Source organism: Coturnix japonica, chromosome 2 (assembly GCF_001577835.2).
Source record: "Coturnix japonica isolate 7356 chromosome 2, Coturnix japonica 2.1, whole genome shotgun sequence".
NCBI lineage: Eukaryota > Metazoa > Chordata > Aves > Galliformes > Phasianidae > Coturnix > Coturnix japonica.
The window spans coordinates 67,656,910-67,677,620 of record NC_029517.1 but is presented as its reverse complement, the minus strand read 5'-3'; the positions used below and the strand labels follow the sequence as shown (position 1 = coordinate 67,677,620).

Below are 20,711 nucleotides of genomic sequence, written 5' to 3'. Positions count from 1 at the left end.
AAACAGATACGAGAGTTTGCAGATAGGAAAACACAACAGGAAAATCGAATGCAAGGCAGCTATAAGGACGCTTTACCATTTTTTTCTTTTCCACCTGTCTTATCCTATTACAGCATGATGGAAGACTTAAGTAGTTAAACTCATTTAACTCATTTGCCTTTCACTCAAGAATTGTCTAGAGGAGACTAAATCTCAAGTTACAATAAATATTCTCTCGAGAAATGAATATGTGGGAATCTTGGTCAATTCTTGTCACAAAAAATACAAAATATCTGAAGTTACAAGGCTTGATGGATTAGGAAGGAAGCTGGTGATGTGCATTAAATTCCCAAAATATTTTCAGCAAAATACCACAAAATAATGAAAAAAAAAAAGTCCAAAGCCTGAATATTTTGGAAAAATTTTAACTCCATCTTAGCTTTATGACAACAGAATGAAGCAAATGTTCTAAAGGTCTGAGACAGTCAGCATGACTTCAACAGCAGCGGATTGTTACAGATCAGTCTGGTGGCCTTCTATGATGGAGTGACAGCATCAGTGGACAAAGGAAGGGCAACTGATGTCATCTACTTGGACTTGTGCAAGGCCTTTGATGCAATACCATCAAAGTACTTAGTCCTGGTAGAGGTCAGTAACAAGTGGTGCTACCCAGAGATCCATCTTGGATCCCACTATTTGTGACTAATCGCACCCTTAGCAAGTTTTCTGACAATGCCAACACGTGGAGTTTTTGGAGCAGGTCCAGAGGAGAGTCACAAAGATGGTCAGAGGGTTGGAGGACCTCTCCTATGAAGATGGGATGAAGGAGCAGGGCCTGTTCAGCATGGAGAAGACCCCAAGGAGACCTCACTGTGGTCTTCCAGTACTTGAAGGAAGTTCATAAACAGGAGGGAAATCAACTTTTTACAAGGGTAGATAGTGACAGGACAAGAAGGAACAGATTTAAACTAAAAGAGGGGAGATTTAGATGAGGTATCAGGAGGAAATTCTTCACTCAGAGGGTAATGAGGTGCTAGAACAAGCTGCCTAGAGAAGCTGTGGATGTCCTATCCCTGGAGGTGTCCAAGTCTAGGATGAATGGGGCCATGGGTAGTCTCATCTAATAGGCAGTAATCATGCCCACAGCAGAGAGGTTGGAACTAAATGATCTTTGAGAACCATTCCAACCCAAACCATTCTGTGATTCTGTTTTCTGGCATGACAGGATAAGATTTGTCCTCTTTTGCATCTGCGCTACGTTTTTTTCCCACTCTCCCAATCACAGTCAGCTAAATAAATTCTAAAATAATCAAGAAACATTCAGGAAGCACTAGCAGCAGAAGCACTGCTTGTCTCCCACAGCATGCTTCAGAAGCTGGACCCAAATAAATAAGACACTTATCTGAATAGGGGAGGAAGGGTGATTGAAATGTGAAATCCCCCAGTACAATAGTACATCATTATTATCCAACTTGGTTATGGGCGTAATTTGTCACAGAAAGTTCTTCATAGTAACAAAATATGATGAATTTTCATTGTGAAAGATATGGGGGTAATATACTCGTAAACATTGCAGGAAATGGACTCTATGCAGCTGGTACAGTTTTCTACCATAATGTCACTTACTCTTGCTCAGAAGTATAGGGGATGGTGTACTCAAGATTATGACACAACTTCCTCATGAAAGAATGAACTGCGTCAAGAACAAGCTGTAAAGATCTCCAGTACATATTACTCATGCATCTGCAAGACTGTATGAGGACTAGAAAGGATTAGGTATTTGGCAGCCTTCAGAATACAATGTGAAAAAGAAGATCCTTAGGCTAGAAGAAAAAATAATTATAAAATAAAAATAAAATCTATTTGAAATATTGTTGACGGAAGTCCATTAAATAAAAAAAAGAAATGAGGAGAAAATTACAAGTTCACCAGAAGCATCTTGGATTATAAAGATCTGCATCTCCATTGGGACCCAATACTTTAACCTAGTAGAAAACAAACAAACCAACAAGAAAAACACACCTTGTCTCTTTACCATTCTCTTTTTCAGAAAGAGCATTTTGACGAAGCTTTTAAAAATTATCAGGACTTGTTTGGGAGAGATCTCTGATGCAGAGAGCTGGAAATATATTCTGTTGTACTGTAAACAGAAGTGCTGAAAATGATCGTATGACCAGTTTCCATGAGCTTGAATGAAACTAATCCTGTTAAAGCTTATAAATACACATGACTCAGTAGCTAAAGCCACATGCATATCTGCCCTTACAAAGTTTCTAACACCTTTCATTGTCAAAAAGTGATGAGCTGCTGATTTTAAATAGCCTAAATCGCTTACTTTTCTTTCCAGAAACGTAACTCAAAACATTTCATCCTAAACCCCTTGCTTATTTTTATTAAAGAAATGGGCCTTTTACAAGTTATTTTAAAACCTGACATGTAGAGTTCCCACTTGGATGAAACCTGAATTAAACTCAGCAACGTAAATTATTACCACTGTACAACGTACTGCTTTTACTGCTTTAATCTTCTTCCCTTCCCCTGCCCCCGCCCCCCCCCCAATTTTTTTTTAATCTCATTGCTCTGCTTCACTCGTCCATCTTTTAAAGAGGTTTACAGTATTCTATGAACATTTACTGCACAGTACTGGATGCACAGGGACAGAAACAATGTTCACTTTAAAAAAGAAAAAAACAACACCATAATATAAATTATATCGTATCTCTAAAAGGACAGCTGAAAGATTTCAAATCTCAATGCAGTTACATGACTGCAGTCTATTTCAAGAATAAAGAAAAAATAACAATGTATTTGCTATTTAATTTCTAATTTCCCAGCTGTAAAACTGAAAACGATACACTCCTTTCTGAAATCCAAAATCAAAATGCATCAAATACTAAAAACAAATATTCTACAGTAAAGTCTTTTCTTGCAGGAAATCGCCAAGATCCACAGCAGAATGCTTTTTTAAGCACCCAGAATATGGCAGCACAGGGCATAATCCAGGTTCTGAAAGTGGTTTCCGCATACACTGAAATGGATGAGAACTAGGAAGAAGAAACATGCAGGCCACTTCAAATGTCATACCCAATGTTTTCATCCATAAATCCATCATATCTGACAGCAAATGTCTTATGTAAGATAACTTATTACAAAAAGAAACAGGATAGGCTTTGAGATATTTTGTTCCAGTGCATAGCTACACTCTGGATATACCAGTGCCAGTGCTGCAGCAGTACCAGTAGAGACACCAGCCACTCCCTGCCTTTTTCACAGAGATGCTTCACACAAGAAGCAGGAAAGCCTTTAACCTTCACTTTCTCAGTGTCACAGATAATAAATAATGCATTATGCTTACATTTTAATAGAAAATCCCTGAGGCTGAAAAGAAAAGAGACTTGAGGGTTTTGTCCTGATACTCTACTCCACAGGTACAGCCAACAACAAAGGAGAATGTCTGGCCCTGTAAATAGTCTTAAAGCAAATTGAAGAAAAGCATAATAAAACCCACTTCTCAGGATATGTAAGAGTACAGCCTGTTATACAAATGCAAACAAATATAGAAATGAATTCTACAAGAGTATATTTGTTGACAAATATAGAAATCATTCATCATTTCTTAACATACTGTTATGTACTTGTTTCACACTGCTTAACAACATCAGCTTCCAACCGGACATCTTTTCAGCACCAGGCTGGAAGAAATCCCATGTCCAGAGTCCGCTCCCCACATAATGAAAGCACTTCATATTATCTTCCTCATAAACATCCTAAGCTCCAGGTTAAAATCAGTTAGAAGACAAAACTATGGCACATACTGGGTATCAACTCTAGAATCCCTGGGCTCTGATACTTAGAAAGCCTTATAATGCTTAGCTTAAATATCCTTTTATACAGCCTGTAGAAAGCATTGCCTTCTCCTCTGCCCCCAAACAACAGCACCCTTACTTCAAGCAGTTCTTTTCTGGTTACCCAACGCTGGTCATTTTATAAACAATGTTTATGAACACAGTTCAGTCTGGGTAGTCATGCAAGGATAAATCAGTTGAGGCTGTAGTCTATACTTAGAACACAAAATGAAAAGAATAATCTACCAACTACTTCTAGTTAACCTATTTTTTTATACACCATACAAAAGCTATTTGCAGTATTTCAGATAAAGTCTTATCAGTACTTTGCACAACGATGCCAATACTTTCTCATCTCAGTCTTAAAATCCGTTAGGTACTGTGCCACCAGAAATATTTGATTTTCAGGTAACTGCATTGCAATGGTAACTTCGATGCGGTTCCTGGACTTTTTTCCTCATCCTGTGCCAACATTCCTTTGGCCATCTACTGAGCTATTTCAGCATGTCACATCAACCAAAGCTAAACCAAACTGCAGACCATGTTCTGCACAAGCTCTGGAAGTAGCTTAAAACAGAAATATGCATGAAGGAACCACCAGTTAAGATCATAAAAAGCTGCTGTAGAACTGAAACACTTGTCACTCTGTAATCATGAATCCTTCATGAGGAGGAAACTCACTCTGTTCCTTGTCAGCTGATGAAATGCATGCTACGGTCCTCAAGAAATTGGTTGAAGTTCCAAAAGGCCACAAAAAGAATGACTAAAGTCGGTCTGGGAAAGCATCTATGTTTCACCATCCACGTTAACAGTGAGAATTCCAAGAAAAGAGGAGAATGAAGACAATTTAAGAAGCTACAGAAATCTACCCTTGAAGTATGGATTTCCAATCAGCCATGTACACATTCCCTAGTAGGTTTAATCTCTACTTCCTGGAATAACATCAGGCAAGACAGTACAAGCTGTTCCTAGAACTAAAATAAGGTAAGCATTGTTCATCTTAACCTGTACTGCTGTCATCTTATAAAAAGAATTTAAACTTGCTTGACATGACCATTTTGTCATGTCAAATAAATTTTATTAGTTACTACTTCTCTCTTTTTCTACTGGGTATAACCCTATCTACTAGTTCAGTCTATAATAAAATGAAGCATTTAGGCTGACTGATGCTTAATTTCTGGTTTTAAAGATCTGACACTGTGTTTGCCTTCCACAACTTCTGACAGTTGAGTATTGAAGAATAAATTTGATCAGTTGATTTGAAAACACTTCACAGACCTAAAGAAATCGCTAACTTGATCTTTCCTTGGTATAGTACGAGATCCTACTCCTTAGTCATTGATATGGATTGTAACAACCACTGACTACAGCTGAACTTTTCAGTGAAAAAGCAAAAAAATACTTTGGATTCTTTCCTGGCATCTGTTTACATTTGCTGTAAAAACCTTCTCTTTGTTACTATAAGCCTTCATAATTACTACTGGAAAACTGAATGCATCTATATCCATTACAAAACCAGTTACTTAGGCTGACATAAATTTCAAGGCAAGCAAATAGCTAGTACCTTTCCCTTGCAGGAAAATATTTGTGCTTGTGAAGTACATTAACACCTACTGAGGCAAGAAGTTACCATCTCCTTTTGGGGGGCAGGGGGGAGAATCCAAGACAGAAATAATTTTGGAAACCATCCTCCTGACTCACTTAACTCCCCTAACTGAAACAAATTAAAGTAAGATTCACTACTCTCATGAGCATCAGATAATACAAAGTAGCTTCACTGCCATGGAATAGAATAAGCTTGACTTTATCTCTGGTTTCATATTGAGCAAGTCTGTGTTGAAAGCTGTCACATCAATGAGGAGAAAGAGTTGTTATGGTAAGCTACAGATAAAGTGACATTTTACATAATCTGTGTAGCTTGTCCACTAATGTTAGCTTTATTATTTTCCTTTTTCAGCATTATGTAAGGATGAGGTAGTAATGAACTGAAAAGTCAAAGGGGAATGCCGTTGATTGAAATTCCCAGCCCTACTTTCAATTTGAAGAGATAGTTAATTGGTGTAAGTCAAAGTGCTTGACTTGGTATTCATAAATAAGAACTAGTCAAAAAGCCACAGTCGTACCTTATTCAAAGCAAAAGGTAGTAAGAATTCTCAAGCTGATCAAACATTAACATTAGTAGGTAGAATAAGCCTGAATTTAAGATCAACTGAAAATGGTAGTGTTCCCCTTACGCACCACAGTGAAAGAGCAATAAAACATCACTGAGTTCCTAGCCACTGGAAGCATGTATGTATAATAATTTATATCCAAACAGTTGAGCTGCAGGAATTGCATCCATCTGATGTAATAATACTGAGAAAATTTCCTAGAAATAGCTAGACAGAAGCCCAACAATTAATAGCCAACAACACATCAAAAATATATTCATTCCAGAAAAGACATCAAGTAGCAGAAGACAAAGCACTTAACTTTCAAAACTTAACACCAAGGGAAAGACCTGAATAAGATAAAGATTCTCTGATATCTACCTAAAACAACAGCATCCTCTGTGCTCTTACTACAATTATGACTCCCCCAAAGAAACCAGGAGCAAGAACAGGTAAACTGAATAAAAAGAGTCTGACATGCAGGGTCTGACATAAAATTCAGATTAACAAATGCAGAAGTAGAACACTTCTGGTTCTGTGCTGGTCTCATTTGATATAAGAATTACAGTAACTCTTGTAAATATTCATGTAAAATGTGAAAAAAAAAACAAACCAAAAAACATCAAAATTTACCTTTGAAGGTCTCAAGTTCCTTCCTGTAGGAGAAAACCAGAATACAAATTAATAAGCAAATAAGTAAATTAGGAATGTTAAGACTCATTAAAAGACTAAATGCTCAGAATTTTATTTTCATCATCTGTAAGGGTAATAAATACTACTAAATGTGCTTATCTAAATCAAGCTGTTTTGAAATTAGGCTACTATCTATTCATAAATATGCACAATTACACAAGTGTTGCATATTTATATCTATGCGCATCATTTCTAGATACATTATTACAAAAATAATCAAGACTTCCTAAGGTTTTGGATACTAAAGCATCTATTGATTAGTGAATAACAATAAGTGCTCCATTTTCATTAATGCTATTAAAAAATCCTTTTGTCAATGGCAAAGAACAAAACCTTACAACTTCACTCACTCAGCTGCAACAGTCTGAAGGCAGCAGAAACATTCCCCTCAGAGGATAGAATTTCAAATACAAAGAGTGACAGAAAATACACAGTACTCCTCTACCAGATAACTAAGAAATCAAGTCAAAAGCAGATGCATCTTTTTTCCTTCACTCCAGGCCACATTCCACTTTCAGAAGCGAGGGAATTGTGAATGCAAAGCACATAGATAACAGAAATATTTTCTCTGTTTTCAGGAAATTGCAAAACGATCTATCTGCCAGTGCTACAAAGCAGTGGTTTATTATGAACTGGGAAACTAAAGAGATATCCAAGTAATAGCTTAGCTTAAGTAAGGCAGAACGCTGGCCTTTTCCTTATGAAATGTTCACTTAATAACGAACATCTTTTCAGCCTCTGCCTTGAAGACTTAGGTCTCATGCACATAATAAGCATAGCTGAATTCCAGATTTGGAATGCAAAAGTGATTTTAAGTAAGAGAAGTTCAAAGACTGAACTAACAGTTCTTGAGATAAACATTTTTCACTATTCATAGATGAAAACATATGCTTCAGTCATTACTGAGTCACATACGATGCAGACTCTTTCATAATACATATGCTGTACTATAATAATTCCTTCTCCTCCCTAGCAGATGAAGTCCTTCAGCATTTATTCCTGCTGGGAGAATAGACAAAACTTTTAAAACTAAGGCTATTTTCTAAGCAGCACAAAGCAGACAAAAAGCAGCCAGAGAATGCATTTACCTCCACGCTTCCAGTGAACATGCCAATTTTGTCACCAAGAATTAAACATCAGCTTCTGAAAGGACGTGTGCTTTGGCAGGAAATAAGCTACTGCATAAGTTACAGTAGTGAAGCCTGCTAATTCTGACTTCCTGTGATATTTATTTCCCTTCCCATCTCCATGCCCTTCTCAGTTCAGATATTCCCTTTTTTAACAGAGGGAAAAAACCTAACGCATATGATTTGTAGGTTCAAACTCCAGTATTTTTTTCCCATCCTACATGCACTAAACACAATTTAAAAACTCTTAATTTATATTTAATAATAATTTTAAAACTATTTGACAAAAAAAAAAAATAAAAATCAATTACAGGAAATGCACATTTTCCACAGTCAGAAACAAAACCATACTGAGGAAACATCTTGTGAATGTAAGAGGAAAAGACCTAAGCTAGTTGGTCCTAAAATCAAGAGGTCTTATACCACTTGTGTCCAAAAGGGAACACAACATAATTACTGTCATTATGTGTAAATATAGTACCAAACAGGATGGCAAAAGTGTAACCAACTGACAGTGATATTCAGTGCTTTTATCTCAGAACCAAGAATCTTCCCTCTATAAATCCATCAAAACATTTTAGGGTTGATCCACTAAGATGCTAACATTTTATCCATCTATATATAGTCTATATTAAGCAAGTAAACTGGAAATGAATATTCACCAATTGTTTTTGATCACATACCTCTGAAAACTCAAAATTATTTTCTATTAGCATACAGTAAGAGTAAAGATTATGAATTTAAGGACCAGCATTTCCTAGTATTTTGTAGCAATTCAGATTCAGACTGATCAATTTTTATCTTGATATTTTAGATGACAATAATCAGTCACATCTTGTGGTTCATCATAACAGTTTAAACAGGAGATACATTAAAAATGTCTTAAGATTCATTTTCACTGAAAATATGCTCTGCACAAGAAACATGAGGAATTTTTTTTTAAATTTAGGTCATTAAATTTCAGTCCTAAATCTTGCTCATCATCTGCTTTGGTAATAACCAGATGCTAAATTTAAAGTGGAAAGGAGAGTATGACCTGCAAAAACACTGAAAGAAACTGCAGGCTTAAGATTAAATTAATATCAAAGTGTAATTATGGAGTTCTAGACATAAGTGCAGAAAAATATATTACAGAGTTCCACTTCTCTTCCCCTTTGCAAGTAAATTATTTATTTTTTATTCATAAATTGTCAGGAATTTAAAAGAAGCAAAAGATACATCTTCTCTAAGAATGCAGACAAAAATAATCCACAGAAGTAAATACACTGAAGCTCTATTAAGAATGAAACTATATATTTGGAATACACAAACACTCTATAAGAGAAAAAGTAGCTTACATGGTAATTAAAACTAAAAAGACTAACCTGAAGAAAAAACCATAAAGATTTCAGGATGAGCAGGTAGGACTGTTGCCTCTTTTCTTTTTTAGGTCTTATCATATTAAACTGCTAGTCATGATACCATATATTAAATTTTTGTATTTGTTTTTCTTTTATTTAAATTGCCTACTCTGTGAGATCAAGTTTTATATTAAGTTTATACAACAGAGCTCAGTCTTTGACAGGAAGCTTACTAACAACATCATACTAGGAGAAAAAATTGCAGTATATTTGCCTTGTTAGACAATTTAAAGCTTTCCAAAGAAAAATGTTGCAGGATTGCATATATTTTTTCACCAAGAAAACCAAACATGGGAGATTGTTAAGATACTTCTTTCCATTATCGTTATGAAGAAAACATATTTTTACCCCTATCCTCCCTACACGTGAAGTTTTAAGAGGCAAACAGTGGGGGTCATTCAGAATCTATCCAGGACTAAAGAAACTCTGACCACTAATCAATCAACCCCACTATTTGGATTTTGACTATACATAGCTTCTATTTCAGCTACTAAATTCTGGGTTAATGCCAACAACTCTGTCTGGCTACACAAATGAAAATTCATTAAGATTGCCAAAGAGCTAAATGAAACTGGGATCAGAAGTTGACACCAGGAAGCCATGCTGCCATTCAACAAGATCTAGACAGACTGGAGAGGTGGGTAGAGAGGAACCTGGTGAGTTTCAACAAAAGCAAGTGAAGACTTTCTGGGGAGGAATAACCATGTATATCAGTAAAGATTAAGGGCTAACCTGCTGGAAAAGAGCTCTAAGAAGGATCTAGGAGTCCTGGTGGATAACCAGCAAGCCAGCAGTGTGTCCTGGTGGCCAAGGAGGCCAGTGGTATCCTAGGGTGCATTAAAAGATCACGGCCATCAGGTTGAGGGTGGTGATTGTCCCCCTCTACTCTGCCTTGGGGAGGCCACATTTAGAGTATCTGCTGTACAAGGAAAGGCTGGAAGACCTGGGACTCTTCAGTCTGTTGAAAAGGTTGAGAGGAGAACACGTAACTGTTTATAAGTACCTAAAACTTGGGAGTTAAGTGGATAGGGCCAGGCTCTTTTCAGTGCTATGTAACAATTGAACAAGGGGCAATAGGCAAAAAGTGGAACACAGAAAGTTCTACACAAACTTGAGGAAAAAAAATTTCACTAGGAGAGTGATAGAGCACTGGAACAGGCTGCCAAGAGAGGTTGCAGAGCCTCCTCTGGAGATGTTCAAGACCCACCTGGAAACTTACATGTGCAATCTGCTGTAAGTAACCTCTTTCAGCAAGGCATATGGTCTTGATGGTCTCCAGAGGCCCTGTCCATCCCCTATATTTCTGTGATTCTGTAATTCTTTACTTTTTTATAGTTAACAGTAAGCTTTTATTAAGAAGTAGCTTTTGTAACTAATATTATAGTGACTGTATTATAATGTAAACATCTCCTCTTCTACTGAAAAATCAAGTACACACACACAAAAGTAGAGCACGATGAATGTAAGTAATAAGAGTATACAGACATGGAGGCAGTAGAAAAGTAATGTTCTGTGCACAGTGCAACTTATGAAGCCCAGTTTCTTTCCTGAGAGGCAAAAGCTGTTTAGGATCTACATGTACACTGGAGTTACTAAGAACTGGCCACATACAGTCAGTAATTTTTATTTCTCCCTTTCCAGTTGCTAGTCTTCATAAGTAGGTGGAGGTTTAATTATTCTGTGAAATTCTACACCCCTGAGATACATTTGAAAATGACCAAGAGAATGACAGAAACAAGTAAAGGGCAATAATTGTTAGAGAAAGATCAGCTTCACAGGACTAGTATCATACCTCAAGATAATATTTAGTTGAGGACAGACCATATATTCCAGTAAAGTTTAATGCCAGCATAAAATAGACGTAAGACAGATTTTTGGCCTCTTCTATGCATCATGTATGTAGATAAATTTGAAGATAAACCCCTCCGTGCTCATGCCTGAAGAGGCACAGATGATAACACCTCATGATTTAAAATAACCAAAAGCAATGAAACCAAAACACTGCTAACCCAAGACATTGTTAAGACGTTCTCTGAAACTTCCTATCAAATAGTATGATCAGAGCCACTAGTGTGGAAGAATATATACAGACATTGATAACATACAGTACTCTTAGTCTCAAGTATAACTTCTATGCACATTTTTATTTGCAAGAACTACAATGCATTCTGAAGTGAATTAAAACTGCAGTGCCTTGAAGCACTGTTGAGGCAGGAGGCGCCCTTTGATTTACTATTTTTAATTTACCTGGAATGTTCCAATGACCATGTTGTCAGCGCTCTCAACTTCATTTATAGAAAAGCTGAGCTTTGGGGTTTGTGGTGAGAATTTGAGAAAATATAAATTTCAGAGACTACAGGTGAAATACACTTTTCACAATATTTAATTTCTCCCCCTTAGTAACTTATATGAGCACAACTGAAATGAATAGTTAGAAGGCAAACAAATTCCCAAGTACCTTCCTATTCTCCTCACATACCTTCTTGCACTCTTAGGTTAACCCTGCCTTACTCATTGGGCAGAGATGCGTGCTAGGAATATTATTCTACTGAATATCACTGATTAACAAAACCAATCCAGGACCATGGTAGGAAGTGGAAGAGGGTGAAAGCAAATACAGGTCATAAACAAATGCTTGCTGAAAGCTTCCAAATTCAAAAACTGCAAAGATACAGAGAATACATAAAGTCTACAAATCTTAAAATGCAGGGTATGTAGACACCACACCATTCCTCCAAAGCTAACTGCTCTGATCTCCCAGGTGATGCAGTCAAATTTACAAGATGCATAGTGTACCACAGTGTGGCTCTCTGTAATGCACATTAAGGCACCTAAAATTGGCACAACACTGCTACAGCATATGGTGACTTTAAACTTTTAGAGGTTCCTGAACCAGCATAAGGTAGAGACACAGAGGACCGAATGCAGAGCTCAGGACATACTGAACAAACTCATCAGTAATATCTCCTTGTAAAACAGGCTACAGATTACCAAGTTAGAAAAGATAGTTAGGTGACTTCTGAAAGTATCCTGCCCCAACACAGGCCCAAATAGAGATGTGAAAGCAGAGGACAGAAGCAGTCTCAAAAAATGTTTTTTTGTTGAGGAAAACAGTAAAACACAGACAAAGCCTAAACAAAATACTTTTACTTCAAGAAAACCCCATCACGCTTTGAAAGATGACACCCTTCCTGAAGCCAAATCCAAACAATATTTGAAACAAGAGTTCAATCTTAAAAATATACTTCAGATTTCCTATACACCAACATTTTTTCTTACCTAAAAATGCACTTTGAAACAAGAAAATGCAGCAGCCAGTGGATGACAACTGGATTTATAATTATTTCAGTTTGATGTTTCTACTAACACATCTGGCATGAAAACAGCAGCACTCTCTTTTCTTATTACTTTATATTTTCTTGAATTAAAGTAGCTGATAAAAACAGGTCAACTCATATATCTGAAATTGAACTGGAAACTTGGGCTGCCTGCAAGTTTAAAAATGTTTATATTATTTCACAATTCATTTGCTTCTTGCTTTTCAAGCACACTGACTAGGGCTTTGCTATTAAGAAAGCTTTCCCAAACACTCCAAAGTCAGAACACAACCATGGAGCAAAGCCTTGATTCACCTCAATGAGAACTTAATCTAGCAGATTCTCTCAACTGAAGGGGGATGCATCTGTTTTTAAGTAAAATCTCAACTGAATGGAAAGACAAAGCATCCAAGATAGTAACTTTTGCTTAAGAGCTTATTGGATCATCTCACAGTCTTAGAACTGCAGTGACAAAAGGAATATTGACCACTAGGTCTGCACTGCTTAGCTAAGGAATGGAACATAATCACAAAACCACATATCCTGCTGCACAGCAGTTGCACACTGTTTCAAGCTGACATCCATAAGGGAAATTATTTAAGTATATAGCAGATAGCTCAAAGCTTTGCAAACACTTCTATAAAGGAATCATTCACCACCTAGCTGTCCCCTGTAAAGGATGAAGAATTCTAAGTGAATCCCAGTCTACCTAGCTCATTACAAATTCTTATTTATATTTCTTTAAACAGTGGCATCTCAAATTACTCAGACTATTCTCTGTATCACTTCAATTTAATGTCATCAGCAATCACAAAATACAGACCATATAACAGAGACTCACAGAATCACAGATACATACCAAGCCGAATAAGAATGTAGATTAAAAATCCAGTGTAGTCAAAACCTTGCTGCTTTAAGTTACTCAAATCAATGGGAAGTCAGATTGATCAACAAAATACAAGGCTCTTGGGTTCTACTGTATCTCACAAAGGGCTGTAACACAAAGATCGATTTTCTAAACGTAACAAAGCACTAAGGAATTGACTTAAATAAAAATAACTAGAGAGTGCAGAAAAACCAAGTTCTCTGCAATGAAGACAGCAGGCAAACTTGACATCTGCACATTTCATTTCTAAGGAAAAAGTAGACAGACAAGAAAGCAACTAATCAAAAATGAATGTCAGGAATGATTTTATAGCTTCAACTCTGAAGGTAGCAGACAATCAATAAACTCCAAATATTAGATTCATACGTAAAGAAATAGTTTCAAATAGCATATTGATGGTAAAAATTGAGTATTAAATTTAATAATTTTACAAAGAAATGTGTTTCTTGATTATGTGTTACAAATACCAGTTATAAGCCAAAAGAAACACTTAACGTAGAGTTGCTGATTTACAGTTTACTTTTAAGATATTGCTGGCACCTAACAAGATCCAAAGCAGAAACTTAGAAATGTCACCTGTTATGTCTGGTGCATTACCTAAATTAAGGGTTTTCTTGTGGGTTGTTTTTGTTGTTGTTGTTGTTGTTTTTATTTAAATTACTTCTACTGTCTGATTCAAGCTTTAGTCAACAACAATAAACCTAATAAAGAGACTTTGATTTTCATCAAAAGATATAAAAGGAGAAAGAAAAAGAGAACTCAAAACTTGCATTACTGTTACTTAAGTAATCTTCTGTGCAATGTACTTTTCTATATCACAGTATCACAGTCTCGTGCGGGTTAGAAGGGACCTTAGAGATCATCATGCTTAGGATTAGCACATCTGACAATGAAACAGAAATGCTTTCCCTCACCCAGATTGCTTGAGCATTTTTTGGTTGACCTTCACAGTACCAAAGACTGAATAGATTTAGGAAACGAAAAAAAAAAGTAGAATAAAAGCAAAAGCTACTACCAAAACACTGTTGAAACAGAAGAGAAAAGCCCTGAAGTATCAAATGCTTTTGCACTGGGGATTCTTTTTTATTTAAAACTCTATACTGAAATGAAGCTACATAAGTAGCTGAGATCTTTCAGTGCTCTTCAGCAAGACACCTCTATCAGCTTTATATCATAAAATGAAGTGAATCAAAACCAAATTCATTCTTAATAAGAAACGGCAAACACCAACTTGTAGTCAACAGTAGATACAACTAAAACCAAATACCACCTCATAAGCTCAGCAGGTTCAGGGTATAGTGAAAGCATTCTCTTTCAGTGTTCCAAAAAAAAGAAACCAGTATTTATCCTGATGAAGAACACTGGATGGTTACTTTTCAGGTGGAACATTCAGAAGAAAAATAAGGCAATGGCATTAAAACAGAAGAAAATGGTGGGAGGGAAATCAGAGGAATCCTAAAAGCAAGTAAACATTTTACCCTCTCTTAAGAGACTAATACAAATTATTTACCTTTGAAATACATTCTAAATTGGAAGTTGAAATGTGAAAAAATTTTAGCTTCTTCTAAAGCTTATACCTTCATTTGTAGGCTTAGCTAAGGACCCAGTTATTATGGGTTTGTTTTCATTCCGTTGATATTAAAGAAGAGGATTCATTTTTAAATTTAATCTCGTTGAGCTTTTATCTTTGTATATATATCACTGAACCACCAAAGGATAAATGCAACAACAGAGTCCTAGTGATTTTTATCACACAACCAAAAATTTAGAAATCCAAACTGAAAGCTGAAATTGGAGAGAAGCTACAAATACTAATACAAAAGTGGTATATTTAGGTTTTTAGTAGAATGGAAAACGGTTCTTGCAGAGTTGTTTTTGATGAGCCACAAAACAAAATTCAGACCCAGCTTTAACTTTAACTTGGCCATCAGTTTCCCTGTAGGTATTAAAAGAATCTATTTCTATATGTAGTTTAAAATTAGAGTGTTCAGGATTTGGACTAAGACAGGAGTAAGGTAGGTTCATTCAGAGAGCTTTAAACTAGGTATGAAGGGAGGTGGGGGTGTAACTGGGGTCACTAATACAGAGCCTGTACATAACACCCCAGAAATTATACTGAACAGTCACACTTTTCAAATAGTATTTTAAAAAATGCCAAAGACACTAACAAAATATTTTGATATAATATTTACAAAACCTTGCCTAGCATTTACTACAAATATTGTTTGGAACAACTCTGGAAGTAAAATTCACTAATACTGAAGCAGCTTACTCTTTCTGGGGGTATGGTATATGCAAGATTTTGTACTGGAAGTCTTCCTGCAAACAAAGAAATTCAGTGTCCTAAAATTACGCAAAATGAAGCACAGTTATCAAGGGATTCTGTAAAAAGGCTGTGCAAGCTCAGCTTTTCAGGATCAATAGAAATTCTCAATCCTCACGTCTGTCCAAAGAAGTGCAGTAAATGATGAATACAAAATTAATTCCAGCCTCCTGTTACCATGAAAATACTTGCTACCAATTGTGCTGAATGCAAACCCTTGAACAGCAGGATGAAAAAAGTATCTGCAGTGTGAACTCTGATTTGGCACAGAAAGTTACAGTCATACAATTAACATCTAAAGAAAACTGAAATCCAGTCATCCACAGCGTGACTACTGTGACAGTTGTCCTGAAAAGAAGTTTCTACACACACCCCAGTAAATTCATTATACACTCACCTACATGAAGGTATAGCCACTGAAAATCTACACCAGCAGAAGGCTGATCAAGAAGAATATAGCATGCAACCTTACTTGGAAGAAAAATTTTACTGAGAGCTACCAAACATTAAATAGAGCCTTAGAAATAATTTACAGTGCATTTCATGTTTGAAGGAAGAATATACTTGTTTGAAACATTTGCAGCAATATTTTTACATATCAAAAATCAATTTGACAAATTAACATGTGAAGTTTACAAGTGTCATAAAGCTACCATTCAAATTCATTGCTGCCAGATGGGAGGCAGTCATCACTGGAGATAGAGGACTGCTTTAGCTTATCACATGGGAGGCATTATGGGATCTAAACAAAGTCAGCAGACAATAGGAGTCTTCTTTTAGGCAACACAGTTTTGTATGGCAAAGTACTATCCATTCCATTCTCTCTCTTCAGTCCTTTACAGTGATATTGCAGGAGTTATAGATGATAATAATTGAAAGCAGCACACATGAAAAACTGCTGTGTTACTTTTCTGTCCTTGTTTAATGTTAGTGGCTAAATAACCACTAGTTGGCCCAAGTAACATGGAACTTCTCCCAAAAGCAGACTAATCTGATTTGTCTAAGGAAGTTTATGGATTTACTTTTTGCTTGTTTATGTCAATTAAGCCTAACATAAGCCTTTTTATCAACTGCAACAATCCTTATAGCCCCTTATGCTCCCAAAGCAATTAGAAAGAGATAAAAACAACAAAAGACTGTACTGAAAAAATACATTTCACTGTAGTATCTGATTAGGACATTTTCTCAAATAGTCATCTCTAATCTATACATAGCTGTAAATTTTATACCCTTTTGAGTGAGAAAATGAACCAAACCCTCTCCAGGAGGGTAAAAGCAGCATGTCATCAGCATGGAAACACCTCAATCCATCAAGCTCCTCAACTATTTTGCTAATTAACAAAGCAGAGGATTATATATTGTTTATATACATTGTTATATATGTTTATATTCTTTGGCAATAAAGAAATCTTTAAAATCAAAAAATCAAATTTAGCTATAAATATACCTAAGAACATATTTTCAGGTTAGGTAAAGCAGTTCTCCAAGTGTCATCAGAAAGGAAAAAAGTTCCCCTGAAGTTTTTGGTATATCCATATGTTGAATACATCCAAAAAAGAAGGGACTCAAGATTTTAGATTTCTTCAATCATTTTCCTTTTACATCTATTCTCAAGTCAAATACTGAAAACAAAGGTTGCTTAAATAGCAAATGCTAAGAAATTAAGATTCTAACAATTACATTTCAAATCAAATGACACAGTAAAATGTATTCACTTTATTTTCAAGGGACTTGGCAAGGGTCTATTTGCTATTTAAAATGTGTTCCTACAAGTTGTTACTGTTAGTCAACTCTTTTTAATTGATAAAATAACCAGGAGGTGCTATTTTTTGATAAAACTGATCTCTGAAATGGCTACAATTGCTACTAAGAGCTTCATAGCATCAATACATTTTACCCCGCACCACAAGCATGTATTTTGGTGCATGTAAAAACTAGCACAAAAGTGAGGTAACATTGCTTCCTAAACAATGCAGTGAACTGTCTTGAGAATGCAAGAAATGCCATAAGAGACCAGAGCAACACAGGGAGTTTTCTGTAATCAGAAACAGTATATTCTCAGCAGGAGGGCAAAGGGAGGGGGAATAGGATCATGCCTGAGGAAAGAACGGGATACTAACAGCATGGTTTAATGCTAACATACATGCAAACAACTGCAGCAAGATTAACCAGAGGAAAGGTAGAACCTGGTTTCCATACTACGACACTGGTGGCCTGATCAATGAATACATGAAAAAGTACTTAAAATCTAGGGGTAAGTGCACAGAAAAACAAGCAATGCCTCCACCACCCAGGTGCATTCTTTAAAATATGTTGTGGAAAACACCTTGGACTGATGAATCTGCCTTTAAGCTAGTATTCATTGCAACGACTAAAGCAAATAAATAAATAAATAAATAAATAAAATTGATCTGTTTGAATAGAAATAAAGTGCTCTATTTAATAGGGAGACCTATTTCTGAAAGTCAGTTCCCATAGTTACCATAAGCTGCATTTCAAAGGTTCAATGTTGACCTAAAGCGCTTTCTTCTAAATCTTTCATATAGGAAGATTTTTCAAAAGACTTGAAATACATGAGCTTCTAGCTTAATCTCTGAAGTAACTTTACTGTAAAATTACTTTTAGTTACATCCTTAAATCAACCACAGTTTCTATGGTTTGTGTTCATCACAATTCTCATCCCCACACAGTCAACATACAAAAACCACCTTTTTACACAAAACTAATCACTCCCTGAAAATAGCTTTATGTTAAAGAGAGAGCATAGGCTCCTGAACCCCTGCTTGATTCTTTCAGTATTTGGTATCACAGTAAAAACCCCAAGCAGTAGATAGAGGAACAGAAAATCAGAGTTCGAAACATAGATAACAAATGACACTCACATTAAGTTAACTGGCTGTTCGCTCTTCAAGTATCTACACTGCCAAGTGTCCTTCTAGTAATGAGCTGGCAGTTAATTTCTTACCTAAACAAATACTATGGTAATGATCAACCAGAAATTACCTGCATTTTTTCTGTTTTGTCTAGATCTGGCCAAAGGTAATCAGCTTACAATTATGTTAAGTAGCTTGCTTAGCATTCTATTTATAAAACTGATTAGAGGCTAAGCACTGTAGGCAACAGTTTTTGATTATAGGAACAGAGGCTGGGGGATGGAAGCAGGAAGGAAGGAGGAGTGGAACTCAGGTGAGAGGAAAAACAAGACTCGAGACTACTTCTGAAAAGTTATTGTATTTTGGGGAGTATAGATCTACTGCTTTATGCACATCTTACATTCACATGTTAGCTGGTTAAGCAGCACACACTGAGAATTTTGAAAATACTACGACAAAATATTTAATTACTTAAATAAGTCAGAAGCTCAGACATATTGACTAGCATTGGTCTTCCTGGAGAGAATGAAAATGATGTTGCCTAGACTTAGCAAAAAGTAAATCCAAGCTGCAGAAAAATCACAAGAACACTGATGAGATTCTGAGGTTCAGCTACCTGACTAGGGCTGAAAAGCTAAAGGACTGTGGCACAAGAATCTGCTGGATGTGACAGACAGCACCATGAGGTGTAGTTGGATTTCAAAGGTAGCTAAAAGGGACTTGCATAAAAAATAATAGCTAAACTTCATAGATAAGGCAATTAGGAGCTTCTTGGACACAGAACCGGAATACGAGCAATTCAAAAGGTAACCACATCTCTAACATTAAAAAATTACATAGATAGTAAGAGCAGAAATTTGAGCAGACATGTAGCAAGGTCAAGATCAACAGGGAAAAAGTTACTGGGGCTGACCAAGTGACAGAGTCCTGACCTCAATGAGTACATTCTAATCAGGACCACAAAAACCAAACCAGTTGTTCTGACCATACTAAACAAGTCAAACTTTCTTCCACAATAACAAAACTGGGGAGGGTGCCAGGTTGCTTCCCCTACCTAACAGGACAACAGGCTGCTCAGATCAAGCAACACAGTTATCCCTATGTCAATGCCTGCAACTGCATTTACCCACATAAGTCCATCAGAGATAATCTTTGACGCACGGCTCCAATTTAACTTATTTCCTCATTATGTCACAGAATTAATATGACTTTTCACCTCCTCCAATAAGGTTCTTTCTGGCACTTTCAGTGACAAAGCCAAGAAAGTGAATTTATTAAGCTCTTAACATCTACCTCTTGCTATGTTATCTTTTACAGAAACATGAAATATAAGCATCAGAGATTCTGTGGTTGACTGTGGTTGACGCATGCTGTTCAATTTGAACTTGAATTCTTAGTAGTAATGTCATATCTCTGCATGAATGGGAATGACAGTTGAGTAATGACTATCACAACAGAGTGGAAAATACTTGTAGGATATGATGGAACTGGAAAGATGCCAGAGGAAAAATAAGTTACGAACTTCAAATGTTACAGTTGGGAAAAAAATATAAACAACAGGTCAATGGTTTAAAACAATCAACAATTTATCAGAGCTCTTAATAGATCACAATATCCCTTACTCTTACTGTTTACAGAGGATAACATGCACAACTTCATCTTAACAATAATGTAGCAATAATGTACCAAATACATACTCTTGGTTCATTACCAAGTGTTAGAGCAAAACTAACTTGAACTAACAAACTTGAAACTTCCTGTCAAAGATTAGTTTCTTTAGAAGACGAAACTAAAGGAATTGTACTGTACACAAAAAAAAAATGAAAAAAGTCACAAAAGGGTTATACTTTATGTTATTCTATTTTTATAGCAATTGCTTTATTTACCTTTTTGTTTTCTTGTAGCTTTCCAGCTGTAACGTCTGCACACATTTGTATCTTTCCAATTCACACTGTTCACATAGGTCCTCAAGACACAATAGGTGAGTCTCCATTTCTTCAAAGTTTGCCTCTAGACGGGCTACATGAAATAGTTATATGAGCACCACACTGTATCAGTAGACATATAACCCATCCAAACAGAAATGGGAGTTCATAAATATAATACTGTAATAATTAC

General features: G+C 36.1%; 1 protein-coding gene across 2 annotated transcripts in view; it reads right to left on the bottom strand.

Moving 5' to 3' along the window:
• DTNBP1 (dystrobrevin binding protein 1) overlaps positions 1 to 20,711 on the bottom strand; it is a 67,122-nt gene that overhangs the window by 32,475 nt on the left and 13,936 nt on the right. For both annotated transcript variants that reach the window (XM_015854680.2, XM_015854681.2), the window contains exons 6-7: positions 20,480 to 20,612; positions 6,608 to 6,630 (exon numbers count right to left, since the gene is read on the bottom strand). In XM_015854680.2, the coding sequence (XP_015710166.1) occupies positions 6,608 to 6,630; positions 20,480 to 20,612 (156 nt within the window). The remainder of the gene's footprint in view (positions 1 to 6,607; positions 6,631 to 20,479; positions 20,613 to 20,711) is intronic.